Source organism: Microtus oregoni, unplaced genomic scaffold (assembly GCF_018167655.1).
Source record: "Microtus oregoni isolate MIOR12 unplaced genomic scaffold, Mior012 000020F_ref0000438, whole genome shotgun sequence".
NCBI lineage: Eukaryota > Metazoa > Chordata > Mammalia > Rodentia > Cricetidae > Microtus > Microtus oregoni.
Window position 1 is genome coordinate 9,240,054 of NW_024543079.1, and position 17,666 is coordinate 9,257,719.

Consider the following 17,666-nt stretch of genomic DNA (forward strand, 5'->3'; position numbering starts at 1 on the left):
ATTACTAGGCATCTGCTGTACCAGCTACCAGCTGCCATGAGCAGGCCTGGTAGGCTACAACAGCCAAGTTCTGAGCATGCCAATGGAAGCCAGGTGTCCAGGCACAGATGGAGTTCTTATAGCAGGCCAGCCTCCCATGCTCTGACATGACACCCTATTCAGGATAAATATCTGTATTACAATAGAAAACAGCAGGTACAGCTACTGCAGTTCAGCTCTGCCAAAGATGCCTTTGTGTACCCAGGGAGCACAACTGTGGAGCCTGGCAGTGTCATGACCCTGAGGACTGATTCTATTGGATGACCATGATGTTCCAAGGAGCCCTCAAAGTACAGTGCCACCTACTAGGATGGACAGTGACATGCAGAAGCATTTATTAGGTGACACAGATGTCCCACTTGACGATTAGGACTAGATACTCACTATGTGATGGTTGGTGAGAGGGCTCAAGAAAATCGCTCACATAATGACTAGGGACTAAAGACACCTGTGGTAGTGGACAGACTGATGCATGGTGAGAAGCAAGAAATACCCTTAGGAAAACCACCCCTCAAATCACTATGACAAACTGGTCCCTAAGGACAGGTCTCCCATCTCAGTTGATCAGCTATAGACCACTCAAGAATACCTACCATATGGTTCTAAGGGACATAGTCCACACTGTACCAGATTTTTTCTTTGGGCCACCAGCTCACAAAAAATGACACGGAGACTTATATGAAAGTTCGGCCTGTAGCTTAGGCTTGTCCCACTAGCTCTTATAACTCAAGTTAACCCATTTATATTAATGTATGCTTGTCTCGTGGCTTTTTACCTCTCTTCCACCTTGTACCTCCCATTTCTCCTCTGGGTCCTCTGGCACCTGTCTCACACTGCTGTTCATCTCCTCCACCTCACCCCACCCTCCGCCCACCTGCCCAGAAGTCTAACTCCCACCTAACCTCTTTCTGCTAGCTACTGGCCATTCAGCTCTTTATTAAGACAATCATAAGGTACTATGGCAAAGACATATCTTTACAGAGTACAAAAAAATTATTCCACAACACCATACCCTCAGGGGGGAAAACTTGGGGGTGTACCTTCTTCCTTATTAAAAGCCCAATATGAACCGTCCGGAGAGATGGCTCAGCGGTTAAGAGCACCATTCGCGGCCAGATTGTGCTGACATCCTGAGGACCGGAGTTTGATTCCCACTGAACTCACGGTGGCTCGCAGCCATCCGTCCTGAGCTCCTGCGCCCTCTTGTGGGGTATGGGAAAAAAGCCCAATATGATAAACAGCCACCATATTGACAGTAGAGAATAGGATTTTGCTATCTAGAAACTTGGGATCAAAACATTATACTGTGTGGACCTCTGCATAGTGGCAATTGAGAATTCTTTGTCCTGACTCCCTACCTAGCATCCTGATCCAACTGTTGAAGATGAAGCATTTTCCTGTGTGGTATGCTCTACACAAATGGGTTATCACAAAATTGACTAGTTCTGCACAATGGCCCTGGAGAGTCAATGCCTAAGTCTGCAGATGATATTCAACTGAAGTATAAGTCTACTTTTGGAGCAAAGCAAATGAATTCCATTTTTACTAACTCATCCTCTTCTTTTAAAAACAACACTTAAAGTTAAAATGCTTTACTCTTGCCTCCATATAAGTCTCTGTAGTATGACTCATTTTCACCAGGACGTCCCTAAATTGCAAATGCTTCTCCTTTCCTAGGAGGTAGATTCACCTAATCTGAACATGTACCTACTCAGGCCAACTCAATCTAGGGTAAGCCTGTTCCTGCAGGCTTGTCCTCCTTCGCTTCCATTAACTGAGCTCTTAATGCCTGGATAATAGAGTTAGTTACCTTCCAGTCTGCCTATACTACACACAAGGGTCCCAATAGTCAGGGTCTTCAAACAGCTCCAAACCCAGTTTGTCTGGCCATAAAGGTATCAAGATGTTAATATGTTTCCTCATTTATTCCATTGATGATCCCACCAAGAGGCCTTTCTTTGAGGTATTATGAATGACTGCTGAAACATTCAGGTCATTCTCTGGGACACTAGTGAGCTATAACTAAAAAAATTTAAAAAAAAATAAAAAAATAAATCAGAGAGCCCCTTCCTCATTATTACAATCTTAAGGAAGCACAAATACTGCACAAGTAATGAGTCATAGCCATAGAACTTTGCAGGTGCAGGGAGTAGGGATGGGATTTTGTGTGAGGGAAACATAGCCTTAAGTGGCTAGTTAAGTTACTACAAATCTAGTTTTAGAATTTGCACAAAAATCAGGATTATAGAACTTAACAAGATTATGATGATCGGTCAATTTATCTTATTCTTGTCGATAATTTGATATAGGGAATATATTAGTAACAGGATAGTTTAGCTATGTGGCTCAGGTTGGCTCAAAGTTGCAATACCTCTGATTCTGCCTCCCAAATGCAGGGGCTGTAGACATAAATATTATTTTATGAAACTTTGAACTTATATGTGAGGACTTTGGAGTAATTTGTGACATGCTGAAGGCTATCTAGCTAAGAAGTGTTGATCTAAAACTATCTGAAGTCCAGAGTCTCTCTCTGACTAATGAACATGTGGACTATAAACATCTTTCATTCTTTCTAAAAGTATGAGACTCATCAGTTCTACTCCACTGGCTCTGAAACTTCAGTATGCATCAGATCACCTAGAATTCTGCTTAAAAACGGATTGGAGTGATGTGTGTCTAGGCAAGGCCCAAGAAATTCTATTTCCAACAAGTTCTTAGACAATGCTAATGCAGTTGATCAGTCAGGAAACCATACTCCAAGAACTATCACTGTTCTAATCATATTCTTTCACTCAAATCGACATTATTACTAACTCAAGACCCCAACTAATTTAATGACCTCTATAGACTGGATCCTCAGTATTCTGCTGTTTACTTACAGCCCTCCACTTAACCATTGTAGAGCTGGAGAGATAGCTCATCAGTACATCATCAGTACATCAGAACATTTGCTGCTATCCCAGAGGATCAAAGTTTGGTTCCCAGCATCCACCTTTCGTATTATCAGCTCTAGAGGATTCCACACCCTCCTGCTTCAGAGGGCATGTTTACACACATGGCATAGATAGACAGACACAAACGACAGATATAAACATAAGTAAAAATGATATTTTTAAGGGCTGGAGAGATGGCTCAGTGGTTAAGAGCATTGCCTGCTCTTCCAGAGGTCCTGAGTTCAATTCCCAGCAACCACATGGTGGCTCACAACCATCTGTAATGAGATCTAGTGTCCTCTTCTGGCCTGCAGGCATGCATACAGACAGAACATTGTATATATAATAAATAAATAAATATTTTAAAAAAATGATATTTTTAAATCAAACAAACTCTAGTTCTCTGAGCTCTAGTCAGTCATTCCATCTAAAAAGATGACTTCAAGATTAAATGGCTTATTAAATATGTAAAGAGAAGGACCAAGATTCTAGTAAGACAAGTAAAGGCAGTTAATTATCTCTAATAGGTAAATCCTCAATGAAAGATAGAATTTATCTTTATAAATAAACTTGGGATTCATAAAGCCCAGGTTTGCCTCAAACTATTATATAGCCAAGGATAGCCTTGAACTCCTGATTTTTCTTCCTTCATCTTCATGTATTGGTATTATAAGCATGTATCACCACAAACAATACTGCTAAATGTTCTGATCTTTAAAAAAAATCATTTAGACTACAGGCAACTAGTAACTACTGAGAGAGGGTCTCTCTCAAAAATGACCCCACCCCCCATTGGTTATCTATCACAAAGTGGTCAGTTCCGAAATCATATATACACAAGTAACATACACACACATGCATGCAAGCACACACCCTTGTGTAAGCCTTGTAGCTTGACTAACAGAGTATCTTAATCTAAAGAAGCAAAATACATTTCCTAGCCAATTAAAATAGTGAGGTTTAACAGGAACCTTCATTTCTCTTTATGGGCCACTAGCACCATGTGGGCTTCTTAAAGACACACTAACATATTTTCAGTGAGGTATATAGAGCATCAACTTCTAGAAGCAGGACTAGGACCATGTCATGTCATATATGTCTGCAAAGCACTACCACCTTACAAGACTTAAGATAAAATATTAATGCTATACTTCACAGGTGAAGACTAGACTTGGTACTGGAATAAAGCTCTATTCCTATTAAGCTGTTCAGCAAATGCTCAAGAACTCAAATTTGAGTTCCCAGAAACTCCCTGCATCTACTCAGCAGTGGGTAAAAACCTATTTACCTTATGCATTAGAAAGACTGATGCAAAAAAAAAAAAGCAGCATAAGATTTAAATACAATTCTACTGTGTATTTTCTTATACACTGAGGTCAATATAATCATACAACATTAAGATTCATCTTTCTAGTTTTTCACATATATTTTAAGAACCACTTTTCCATGACAAACCTTTCGAAGGCTTTAAGGATTTCTTAAAATTAGACCCATTCTATAATTGCCAGTTACTATAACCTACTTTCAATTTAATTATTAATTTTGCAGTCTGAGCCTGTTGGGATGTTCTTCCTGATAAATGGTGTAAGGTCTCTAAGATCTATTAGGTTTAATCTAATGAACACTAGTGAAGCACTCCTAAATGATTTTTATTTCCTTTGAGTAGAGTTTTAAAAATTAACAAATTCAAAACAATTCAATATTCAGTATTAACTAGACTTATGAGCCACTGTGAAAATTTCTTGACTGTAATTTTTTTCACTATCTACAAATACCTATCTTCTCATACAACTATTAACACTTACTTTTGCTCCCAAATTCATTAACATAAGCTTTAGTTTAGGGGTTGTTTTGTTTCTGTGGTACTGGAGACTGAACCTAGAGGCTTGCAAATACTAGGCAAGTGTTATGCTGAGCTGTATGTATTGTATGTGTGTGTGTATGTGTATATATACATATATATATATATATATATATGGAGAGAGAGAGAGAGAGAGAGAGAGAGAGAAAGAGAGAGAGAGAGAGAGAGAGAGAGAGAGAAATACCGTAGAAGCAAACTCTGAAATGAAGAGTGCAAAACCAGTCAATAGCGTCAGGGTGGGTGAAATGGTTTATGGCATGTAACACAGGTGTACACTATGAGGGAGAGGGTCTCTGTTTCTCTCCAGAGTACATGAGCGGCTAAAAGGAGTGAATGAGCTGACACAGAGAAGCAAAGTCTCTACACTGGTCCTTGAGGCCTCCTTTATTTCCCTAGGCTTAACTAGTCACAGAGAAATGAAATCCAAGAGAGGTAATTCTCTGATGGTATTATTCTGAGCCAGCAAGCTTAAGTTTGTATCTGAGGAATGTGGCTATGTCCGAGCACAGCTGTATACTGACTAAAGACCACAGTAGCTGGAGGTAGAGTCAGCATGTAGAGCTGCCCTCATCCTTATTGTTGAAACTGGCTTAGAAGATCTTGATGTGTTTGTTAGTGAGACTGGTCTGGAAGTGGTATATGTGCTTGGGCACCCCCCCACAGTGCAATTAGAGAAAAATATATCTTTGTCTCCAGGCTGAACATTCTAGGATCAACAAGCTTGTGCTCTTCTTTTTACAACATACCAAAGGCTTTGTACCACCAAGCAGGCACCTTTTGCTCTCAGCATATCACCAAGACTGTCAAAAGGACAGCAGTGCTGGTAAGCTTGATTCATGGTGCCAAACGTTCTATCCTGGATTCTGGACTTTGGTCCTTGGTGGCTACAGCCTTGTTTGGAAGCACCACTGTCTCCTTTCATTTTTATTTAAAGACAAGGTTTCACTAAATTGCCCAGGTTGCTATGGAACTCACTTGATGATCCTCTTGCCTCAACCTTCTAATAAGCTCAAGTATAGGCCTGAGTTTGCTTACTTACGATACTCTTATTCCCCAAATCACTATTTCACAGGAAGCTGAATTAGCCATTTTAAGCAAGATATGGAAAAAAAGATTAAGTCCCAGGTGTTTTCAGTCTTTGAGTTAAAAAAATGTTTTGTGTGTTTTGGGAGAGAAATTGTGGTCTTTAAAAAATATGCTGATAAGGCATGTTGACTTTCATGGTTTAAAAAAACCCAAAACACACAAATGGTCTTTCATTTATTAAATGTATTCAAAATATGGGCATCTTTAATTGAAAACCCACAGTTCTAGTAAAAAGCTAGAAAATTAGTCACATCAATGGATGGGTCTTCATTTTTCAGCCTGTCTTCTCAATTGCTCTAAGAAATTAATTAGGCTTTAAACTTATTCTTAAAAAAGCAGAACAGGGGGCTGGAGAGACGGATCAGTGGTTAAAAGCACAGACTGCTCTTACAGAGGAAAGAGTTTGAGTTCTGGTACCCACATCAGGTGGCTCACCACCAGCTCAAGGGGAACCCAATGCTTCTGACTTCCATGGACATCTGCACTTGTGTGCGGGCGCGCGCGCACACACACAGAGATATATACATGATCATAAAACAAAAAATATTCTTAAAAGGAATAAAAGCAGGAACACAGCATATACTTGGGTCCCATTTAGTTCAAACATAGATATAGAGACCCTTTTATTTTATGGTGACTCCTTTTACAATGGGAAAATGGGTACAGAACAGGAAGCTCAATTAAGACAAGGAAAGGATGTAACCAACTCTAGTTATAAGCTACAAATATAGTGTATAAATGACAGGAAGATTTAAAACATTAGCAGGAAATACCAGTGAGGAATATACCAATAACAACACTACTACAAATCTAACATTGATAAAGATCTCCTGGGGCATGATGGCACATGCCTTTAATCACAGCACTCATGAGGAAGAGGCAGCCTGGTCTACATAGTGAGTTCTGGGTCAGTCAGGGTTACATAGTGAGACCCTATCTCAAACAAAAACAAAAAAGAAAATAAAGATCCATTTTAGAATACATACAATCTCACTGAAGTTTAAATATTACAGAGAGATAAACCTTCACATTCTTATATAATCTGTAATAGTTTAAGAAACAGAAAATGGTTAGCTGAGAAAACCAGGGGCCACAAAGAAGTAAAAACTGAAGTTGCTTTTTTAACCAAAATTTTGAGATGCTAAGTAACACATCTGATACAGGCAGTCTAAGTCAATGGTACTATAATCTGTATGTACTCCAGAAGTATTACTTGAAAAGAGGTACTTACAATATTTCTTAAACATACGCAATACCTATTTGTCATTTCATCAAACTATGAAACATTTCCTCTAACACTGCCAAAATACTTTATATATGGGTCATATATATCTGCCTTTAAAAAAAAATCTGAGACAGGGTTTCTGTGTAGTACTAGATGTCCAAGAACTCCATTTGTAGACCAGGCTGGTCTTAAACTCACAGGGATCACCTGCCTCTGCCTCCCAAGTGCTGGGACTAAAGTGCCACCACTGCCTGGTGCACATGAGTTTCTGCTTTAAACATTTTCTTTCCTAATCAAGTCTTGGCCAGTGTACTGCCCTCCACCCTTCTTCACTCCCTTCTAAAGTGCCCAGGCCCACATTATCAACATTGCACACTACCAGCACCTAGATAGCCATGAGGAAGAATGGAGTTTGAAAAAAAGCTAATTCTTCCAAACGATGGCTTCAGTTTTAGGGTCCCTATTTCAGTTACTGGCCTGAAGCTACAGAAATAGAAAGGTGCTTCTCAAACTTCCAATTTACAAAGAAACAAAATAGAGACAGACACCCCTCCATTTACTATGAAATCTTCCCTTAAACACAACACTCCATTGACTAAATCTGCACCTTCTACCCTAAATTCAACACCTTAAGGTGATTTCTCAATTGTTTGCCCAAATGCCTTTATTTTGCAAAGTTAGTAGATTAAAAGTAATCAAATATAATCAGATAATTTAAACCATAGAACACAGAATTTCACTCAAGGACTCCAACTTTTAAATGCCAACAAATGTTTTACCATTCCTTCAAGTTGTTTTTGTTTTAAGCAAAAACAAAAAAAGAAAGGAATAAGAAAACACAAACCACCTCTAGATTTGACACCAAATGCTTATTGCTAGTATTTGCGGTCTCAAGGTAAATTACACCTACAAAGTAATTACACTTGTAATTCATTTCAATGTGAACCTAGACCTTTTAGAGTCCAACATAGTTTCATAGGAGAAAGATACAATCTCTCACACAACATGTTTCTGGAGAAATGACTGAGTTTGAAGAAAGTCGGTTTTACTTGGCATCTAATAAATGGCAAAAGTTATTGAAAATATGTAATGTACATTATGCACTCATGCCCAACTTGTATGAATAATACATTTTCAGAATAATGTGGTCTTGTAAAATGACATGCATTAAGAAAGAACGACAAAAACATTTCCCATACCATAACCAACAAAAGAAAATTGTTGCTGTAATTAATATAGCTTTTCTAACATTTTACAGATTGAAAAAGCAGACTTTTTTAAAAACTTTCCCATGCCACACAGCAAAAACAAAAACCAAAACAAAAAAATTTAACAACCTATTTTTGGCATATAAGGCTTAAAAACAGGTTAAATATAAGATGTCCTGCCACTCACACAAATAGCTATTACTTAACTATTCCCAGAATAAATCAAAACTTTCAAAATTTTTTAAATTTTCTAAATCCATTATTTTTATTTGTAGAAAAGACTCGACTTTGCCACCCTGTGATATGGTTTAGGTAAAATTTGGGGAACAACTTTGGGTTATCTTCCATTTTACAATATCTACTTAACCAAAGAAAAGTTGAAGTTAAAAGGTTAGAAATAGCACCCAGTTTTTGTCTTTTAAACCATGAGGTCTTTTTCTGATTTTTTTTTTTTTTTAAATTTTCGAAACAGGATTTCTCTGTAGCTTTTTTGGGGGGTTTTCTTGTTTTAACAGAATCTGTGAGATCTGATAAGCTCCAAGATAGTCGCATTTCAAAATTTCAAAAAGGTCCATCAAGGAGTCTGGCTGCAGTGTAAAAAGAAATATCTCACTGGAGTCTAATACTTAAATGTGTCCAAACTGAGTCTAAAGGTTTCCAGACTTCATTTGGAAAGACCACCAGTTTTCAGCTTTAAAATATGATAAGCATTTCAGAGCCACACCATGAGTCTTCTCATTGCCTACCTCAACTCATACCCAAGAGACAGCAAGCAGACCTTATCAAAATTAAGCCAATTAATCCTACCCAGAATCAACACATGCTGCCAAATCATAGTATGATGGAGTTGAGTAGTCAGTCTACTTTGATGCAGGAAGAGGAGGAAGCTCCCAAACTCCAGTAACTTTAAGTCTTTGAAAACAGAAAAGGATTACCAGCACCTTAAGCTGATGTTATCAACGTTACAGCAAGGAATCCTATGCAGTACAGTAATAATGACTCAGCCTCACTACGGTTAGTGCTACTGACAAAGGGAATAGCTTTCATTCAGGTGAAAGAGAAGTATGAAGTATGGGCTCTGTTCCTAAAATTCCTAGCTCATTGTTAGTATCTTATATACAAATATACTACACAAATAATATTTTCACAGCAGTTGAATATGGTTCAGAATGTTCTAAATTTCACACAAAAGGCTGTAATTTTTAAATACTGTAAAGAATGAGCTCCCCAGCAGGGGAAAAGTACTGTATATGTTACAGAATTTAGTAAGCAAAATAAGGAATATGTGGTTTTACTTTGTGAACTTGCAGCTAATCTGTATGATAGATAGCTCAAGATCACTTAAAATCATATTTAAGTAAATATTCTCTTACTATAAGAATCAATTAAGAAGTCAGGGTATTAAAAACTCATTTTTAAAATTGTCTTTCATATTTATATGCTCAATCACCAGTTAACAGTGTATTCCTTGGTAGAGCAAGCAGTTACTGAAACTACATGTAGACAATACCCGCAAAGGTAATCACTACAGCATCAGAACCTTACGGTGGGAGATACACAAACTGCTTGTCATCAAGGTTTTGGTAAGGAATAAATGGGTTGCCACAGTTTATCACCTCCCTTTACTCATCAAAACAGGAAACTTCATTTCTTCAAACCTACTGTATGGAGGCTAGGTTGATGGCTCTAGAGTGTGATCAGTTTCCTATCTATCAAATGGAGATTAAAAATACCTAATTCATAAGGTTCTTACAAAGAATAAGTTAAATGAACCAAGAAAAGATTAGAGGTGCAAGTCTGACAGTTAAGTGCTTAATAAATATTAAACATCATTGCTGGAAAATGTAAATCTATTCTAACAGTTAACAGAGGCAGTTTAATTTACTCTATAAAAATGCAAAGATAACATACCAAGTCCATAATCATGCACATATTCAGTAAGCTCCTTTCTAATATTTAGATGAGAACTATGAAAGTTAAACTTGAGGGAAAAGGCTCAAGTTTATTGCATCACTAAATACATCACCTACCAGACTCAATTAAAAAGCAAATACTTTTATTATTAAATTCTTACCTTCCTTCAGAGAGCTTAAATCCACTTCTGAAATCCACACCTACCGCATTCTTTGCCCCCTTTCCAAAGAAGCACATCTATATAAGATGGCTTTCTAAATTACAGAGGTCTCATCTCCCTCTTTTAAAAGCCTGATAAGATGGACAAACACACCCAAGAAACAAACCAACCCCCGGCAATTCTCAGCACCTAGCCTTGTACAACACCCTTGCCCAGTCACCTCTGAGAAATTTCCCCACCCCCAGATAAAATTAAGTCCTTTATGTTCCCAAAGCATTTTGGGTACACATAATGCTCAAGAACTTACCTTGTAATTAACTAATTATGACTCCCCCAATAGGATGAATTGAGAGTAAGACATAGATATGGTCACAGTCTCAATTCTAGCACTAAGCACAGTATATATTAGGTGCTCAAGAAAAGCTAAGCTTTACTTAAGATTCTCTCCGGACTCAATCTCTTTTTGGATGGCTGCTCTCAGTTAGGCAGGCCAATACCCAGAAAACCTACTTCTTAAACGGCTTCTCCCACTAAAGTTCCCCAGAACCCAAACGCTATTAGACATGATTATGTACCAAATCAGAGGGAATTTCCAGCATACTACAATGGGATTGTTGGAAAGCCTATAAATATGAGCTTCTTACTGGGGTAGTGGGAGGGAGACACCCACCAACACATTCTTCACAGGGTAGTTTTAGTGGAAATATCTAAAACAAATGACTGGAAAGGGCTCAAAAAATGATGTGGGAAAAGCTAGCTAACCCTTAATTCCTGAAATACAGCAGCGTTGGAGAAGAATGAACAGGAAAACAGGAGTAGGGGCTGGCCACTCTTTGTTTCAATAAATAAAATCTTTTCAAACTCTCTATAGTCCCTAAAGAAAAGACCAGCACACCAGGTCCAGATGAACAGCACAACCTTTCCTCAAGACAAGTCACTAAACTGTGTCTCTTTTAAAAACAAAACAAAACAAAAAAACCCAACTGCCTTGGGAAGCCTAACCACAAAGTTCTAGTCACGAACACTTTTAATTTTATAAGGAAAATCAATATGCTCAAGTCCAACACTCACACTAGGTGACACACAGATAACGTGAAAACTTTCTAAAGGGAGGTATCTTTGCAAAGAACACAACTTGGGAAAACAATCCCAAAATACAAAGAACTCCACAAAAGGTTGACTTTAGTTTTTTGAGCCATAACTGCTATCATAAACATCTCACCACGAAAAAACACAAAACCCCACAGCTGCCTACGGGAATCTTTCATTCTGGAAGCAGAAAAAAAGCAAGCAAACGTGAAGCAGAAAGCGAATAACTTCCAAAATAAAGTTCTATTTAGGAAAAAAAAGATAATTTAGTCTCCAAGCCTTGCCTCTCGGGTGAGGTCTGTGATTTGTGTGGCTCTGCTCTGCAAAAATCTCTTTCTGGCCGGCTCAAAGAAGGAGCCGAGGGAGGGAGAGAAAGACACAGGCACTGAAAGGAGAGGAGAGAGAAAAAGAAAATGGCGCAGAGACTAAGTCCCGACCGTCGACAAGGCGACTTTCCCGGGAAGAATCCCGGCGGAGCAAAACCGCCCGAGACCCAGCGACGAGCGACGCGGGGTCTCCGTTACCCCCTCTAGGGAAGGCCGTGATCTGGGGGTGCTGGGACCCCGGGAAAGGGGGTCTAGAGGAGGCCCGATGGGAACAATGGGGCCGGTGAGCGAGGAGCCGGGACTTAGTCTCTGGGACGCCATGTCTGTCCTCTGCCCGGCTCCGGCCCGGCGCGGGGGAGACGGCCGGCGGCGTGTGGGGACACTCGGGTGGGGCGGGGGGCACACTCACCATTCAATCGGAAATCCGCTTCAATCTGAGAAAAGAAAAAGGACGGAAGATGAAACAACCGGCACATGAAGCCCCGAGGCGGCGGGCGAGAGCGCGCGGCCGGGGGCCGGGGGCCGGGCCCACCCGGCGCCCCGGGACCCGGAGCCCCGCGAACGGCCCTCCCCGGGGCTGCCATCCCCAAACCCCCCAAACTCCAACTTGACGGCTCCGCCCGGGGCCCGGCCACCCGAGTGGCTCCAGTCGGCCGCCCTTCACCGCGGACTCGGGCCTGTCAAGGCGGCACGGCCGGGGCCGGGGCTGAGCCGGGAGGCCGGCGGCGAGGCGGGGGCCCGCGGCTCGCACCTGGGAGTCGTTGTGCAGATGGTCCCCGCTCATGTCGGCCGGCGGGCGGACACTGAGGGCTCAGAGGCAGCGCGGGGGAAGAGACGCGGACGGTAGGGGCGGCCTGAGCAGGCGGACGGAGTTTCCCGAGAGGACGAGCAGACGGCGACAGCAGCCGCGGGCCCGAGACTCCCGGGGCAGCTGAGGAGGCGGCGACAGCGGCAGCGACGCTGACAGACTGCCGTGCGGGCGGGCGGGCGAGCGAGAACAGACCCCCAGCAGTTGTGTAACAGCCTAAGTTCGCATTTCCCCTCGGTGCGCCTGCGCGGCCGCTTTTAAATGGGACGTCAACGACGTCAGAGCTCGTGGAAAGGAGCTGAGGGTTGCGGCGGGTCTCTTCGAGGTCTGCGAGGCAGAGCCGGTTTTTGCCTGGCAAGTTCCGCCCCTCGTTTGCATACGGGATTGACCCCGCCCACCCTCTGCCTAGCTGCCGGCTCGCGTTCTCGGAGGCGGGACGCTGGCTCTGGGCAGTGCGCACGCGCAGCGCTGACACCGCCTCTGGACCGGCGCGGCCACGTGGTAGGCCTTTAAAGGCCGCGGCGGGACCCAGCTGGGCCAGGCAGGGACCGAGCCTCCAGCTTCCGCATCTCTAGAGCTGGACAAGTTCGATCTGCGCATACTTTGGCCGCCCGGGTTTTAATTTACCACCATCCCTAAGGTGTTGGGTGGAGTCACTTCCCAGCCTTTGTCCAGACCCCAGACTTCTGGGTTACTTCACACCCATTTTTTAAAATTAATTTTTCAGTCAAGTTTAGCTCCAGTTTACAGATTCATACATTAAGCCCTTTGTCACAAGAGCTCAACTGCATTCGTTCATTCTACAAATATTTATTTGAGCATCTACTGTTAGCCAGGAATTCCGCTGATGTGAGGTCCAGGGTTGTACTGCGAACAGGCCATTGGGAAAGAGGTAAGGAAAGAACTTTCATTTAGGGAGCACATACTGTAAAGCCTGCCTGAATCCTCAGGGCTCTAGCTGTGGACAACCTCCCCCTATAGAGCTGTCTTAGGGATAAGTGACTTTGAATCACAAGTAACAAGTAACTTAGGTGCCTCCCGAGCCCATCCCTGGCTGAACTCATCTGCACCCTGGCTCAATCCCCAGTACTGAAAAATATAAATAAATTTGGAATATGTGCATAAGCGCATTGAGTGGTCAACACTAGCGGTTCTTATGAATGCTTCCAAACTTAACCCGATTATCACCTAGAAGTCACACACACACACACACACACACACACACACACGCCTTTTCCACTCGCAGATCATTTATACCTCTCATAAAGTAATGTCACAATCGTTAAGTTACTTATAAGGGAGCTAGTGACTTCTAGTCTGTCTTCTCTATGGAATCCAAGGTCAGGGTGAGCTTGTCTGTCTTGTTCAGCTCTTAGTCCCCAGGACCCAGCAACAGGTCCTTGGACAGAAGGGGTCCTAGGCACTAAGTGCTTACAAGCAGATAATGCAGTGACTAAGCCCACACTGGGAAGATTTTGAATTCTGCTTTCTTATTAGCTTTGTGACCTTGGACAAGTTGTGTAGCCTCTCTGAGTCCCAGTTTCTTCATCTGAACAATAGTGATAATTGTGTTTAATAGACTGTAGCAAACAAAAAGACCTTATTTGAGGGCATGTAGATAATTTGTATCATCCAGTCTTTATTGAAACTCAGGTCTGCCTGATTCCAGTGCTCTTTCTCTGCAGCCATATTGCCAGAGCCAGTTTGCCTGGCTTAGTGTCTGTCCTCATAGCATGCCCCTGTGGAAAGCAATCCCAGGCCAGCAGGGGAGACGTCTGGCTACCCCGTTTACTGCAGTTATGCCGAGACATTGCAACCTGCAACAAGAGTGGTCCCATCTTCCTCTGCTTTAGCTTCTAGCCCCTGGTGACTTGGGAGAATCTTCATTTGCTTTCTAGGTCCCTCCCAGAAAAACCAGGTATACCTGGAGACAATACAGGCCCCAGAATGATGTATCACGGATGGCACACTAGCTACTCATCATCTGGTCATACACTAAATGTCTCTGCCTCTATGTTTGGCAAGCAGTGTTCACATGGCCACCCTCTGTCTTCCTCACAAGGTCATAGTGCTTGAGAGGACTTTCGGTCTGCACAGACTACACAGACCAGTGTTTATATTTTAACTGATGTGCATCTGTTTTAATATGTGTAAAGAAGAAAAAACAACTACCACATGAAACACATGGTAATAACTGTTTGGGTTAAAGATTAAAAAAAAAGTTAGGTGATTAATTTTAAATAGAAAATATCCAAATTAAAGGTTGGCCCACACCTTTAATTAACTCACTACTCAGCAGGCAGAGACAAGGGGATCTTTGTGAGTTTGAGGCCAGCCTAGCATGGTGAGTTTCAGGCCAACCCAGGCTACTACATACTGAGACTGTCTATTAAAAAAATAAATCCAGGAATAGTACAAACAGGGAATATAAGACATACTCCAGGAAGGTCAAAGGCAGATATATATGAGGTTTGGGAATACTACTTTGACTCAAGACTGTTCACTAATGGACCATCTCAGCCTCCGTAAAAATAAGTAGTAGATGAGAGCTGATGGTATAGGCCTGTCTCCAAAGCATGACTCATGAAAGGCGGATGATTTATAGCTGGTACAGCAATAGGAGCACTCCACACACAAATGCATACATTATGATTTTGACAGATCTTTTCCCAGAGTTCTACTTCAATATGTCGACACCTAGATGATTCTTAAAAGATGGCAGAGGTGTGTGGTGTCTCTAAAATAACTTTCTTTTTAATTTATTTTTCATGGGCATTGATGTTTTGCCTACATGTATGTCTATATGATGGGTACCAGATCCCCTGGAACTGGAGTTACAGACAGTTGTGAGCTGCCATGTGAGTGGTGGGAATTGAACCTGTGTCCTCTGGAAGAGCAGCCAAACTACTGAGCCATCTCTCCAGCCCCTGACTCGTGAGACAGGACATCTTTTTTTTTCTTTGTTTGTTTGTTTTTTTTTTGTTTTTTCGAAACTGTCTGTAGACCATGCTGCCCTCAAACTCAGAGATTTGCCTGCCTCTGCCTTCTGAGTGTTGGGATTAAAGGTCCGTGCCACCACTGCCCCTTCGAAATATCTTTAAACCTAAGAAACACCCGCCCCCCGCCACTTCTGACTGCTGCTTGAGACTTGGGCTCCTCACCAGATCTGGGAGACTGCTCAGGGTTCATTCTATGTCTGTTTGTTTTTTGGATTTTTTGTTTGTTTGTTTTTGTTTTGTTTTGTTCGAGACAAGGTTTCTCTGTGAAACAGTACTGCCTGTCTTGGAACTCACTCTGTAGACCAGTCTGGCCTCAAACTCACAGAGATCCATCTGCCTCTGCCTCCTGAATGCTGGGATTAAAGGTGTGTGCCACCACCACCCTACTATGGATTGGTTTTATTAAACCTGATCCAACGTTTGCCTTCCAGAATTAAACACTTGTGATGACGCCTGAACAACTTCTGCTTTCCTAGACTCACAAGGTTCTGGAGGGACAATATACACAGCCACAAATGTGCTGTGGTTCCTCTTTGACAGTTGTCATGCCATGTGTGGCCTAAACTGAGCCACTCCGTTTAAATCCCTTGAGGCTTTAGAAGGAAGCCTCTTCTATATAGTATGTAAGTTAAGGAACAGCACTTTCTGTCAAGGTCAGAGGGAGCTGGCAGAGGTTGAGGGCAGAGTGTAGTGGCATATTATTTGTATTTTGATAAATAAATCTTGCCTGAAGACCAGAAGCAAAGCTTAAGCCACTGGAAGTCTGGCAGTGGTGACACCTTTAATCTCAGGATTTGGGAGACAGAGTCAGATGAATCTCTGTGAGTTCAAGACCACCCTGGGCTACACAAGATCAATGCAGAAATAAATCCAGGTGGTGGTGGCCTACACCTTTAATCCCAGTACTAGGGAGTCATACACCCTTAATCCCAGCCCTAGAGGTAGTATAAAATGAGAAGAGAGGCTATCTGTTTTAGTCTGTGGTCGCCCAGCCTTGGTAGAGGTAAAACTTCTCTAGCGACTTTTCTGGTTTTCGGGTTGAACCCCAATTTCTGTCTCTGGGTTTTATGATTTGTGCTACAGGAGAGGCCTGGGGAGTGCTAAGAGGCAGAGAGAAGACCCTGATGAAGTTCAGGGATGTGGATTGTGCCTCACTGTGCTGTGTGATCATTGTTCCTTTTGCTTGCGTAAGCTGTGATCATATGACTCATATTCAACCGCAGTCTGCTCAATCAGGGAACTCTCAAGGCCTCCACTGTGCTTTTAAACTCCACTGGGAACTTCATGTTACAGGACTCAGATACCCCTCCTGACATCTTTTTTTTTTTTATTTTTTTATTTTTTTTTATTTTCGAGACAGGGTTTCTCTGTAGCTTTTGGTTCCTGTCCTGGAACTAGCTCTTGTAGACCAGGCTGGCCTCGAACTCACAGAGATCCGCCTGCCTCTGCCTCCCGAGTGCTGGGATTAAAGGCGTGCGCCACCACTGCCCGGCTCCCTCCTGACATCTTTAAAAATTTGTTGTTATATATTTTTTTGGAAGGGAGGGTTGTTGTTTTTTAACTTTTTGAGATAGGGTCTCATGCAGCCCAGACTGGTCTTGAACTCACTGTATAGCTGAGGCTAGCCTTGAACTCCTGATCCTCTGTCCTGAACCTCCCAAGTTCTAGCCTTACTACTGACATGCACCACCACATTTAGCCTTCCTGACATTGTGATACCAAGATGCTCGTGTAGCCTTGACTGGGCCTCTGGCTGCAGTGCATTCCAACAGTTTCCCCTTGTCATAATGCCTTGCCTAGAGGTCCACTGCCCTGTCAAGACTTGGACACTCTTAAAATAGAGCCTGTTCCATGATTCATGGGAAACTTTCATGCTGTTGATCCCAGTAGCTACAAGAAATGCCCTGCTGTCTGCTTGTACTACAACAGCTGCTCACCAAAGGTTGAAAATTAGCTAATTACAAAGAAAGGCCAGTGAAAAAGACCAAGCCTTTAATTGCACAGTGAGCCTAGTTCAT

At 42.1% G+C, this 17,666-nt stretch overlaps 1 protein-coding gene across 1 annotated transcript in view; it reads right to left on the minus strand.

Annotated features, from left to right (window-relative positions):
* The window catches only part of Top1 (DNA topoisomerase I), an 83,942-nt gene extending 70,974 nt beyond the window's left edge, over positions 1-12,968 (minus strand). The window contains exons 1-2 of the mRNA XM_041670288.1: positions 12,593-12,968; positions 12,251-12,275 (exon numbers count right to left, since the gene is read on the minus strand). Of these exons, the coding sequence (XP_041526222.1) occupies positions 12,251-12,275; positions 12,593-12,625 (58 nt within the window). The 5' untranslated portion in view covers positions 12,626-12,968. The remainder of the gene's footprint in view (positions 1-12,250; positions 12,276-12,592) is intronic.
* Between the last annotated feature and the right edge of the window lie 4,698 nt (positions 12,969-17,666).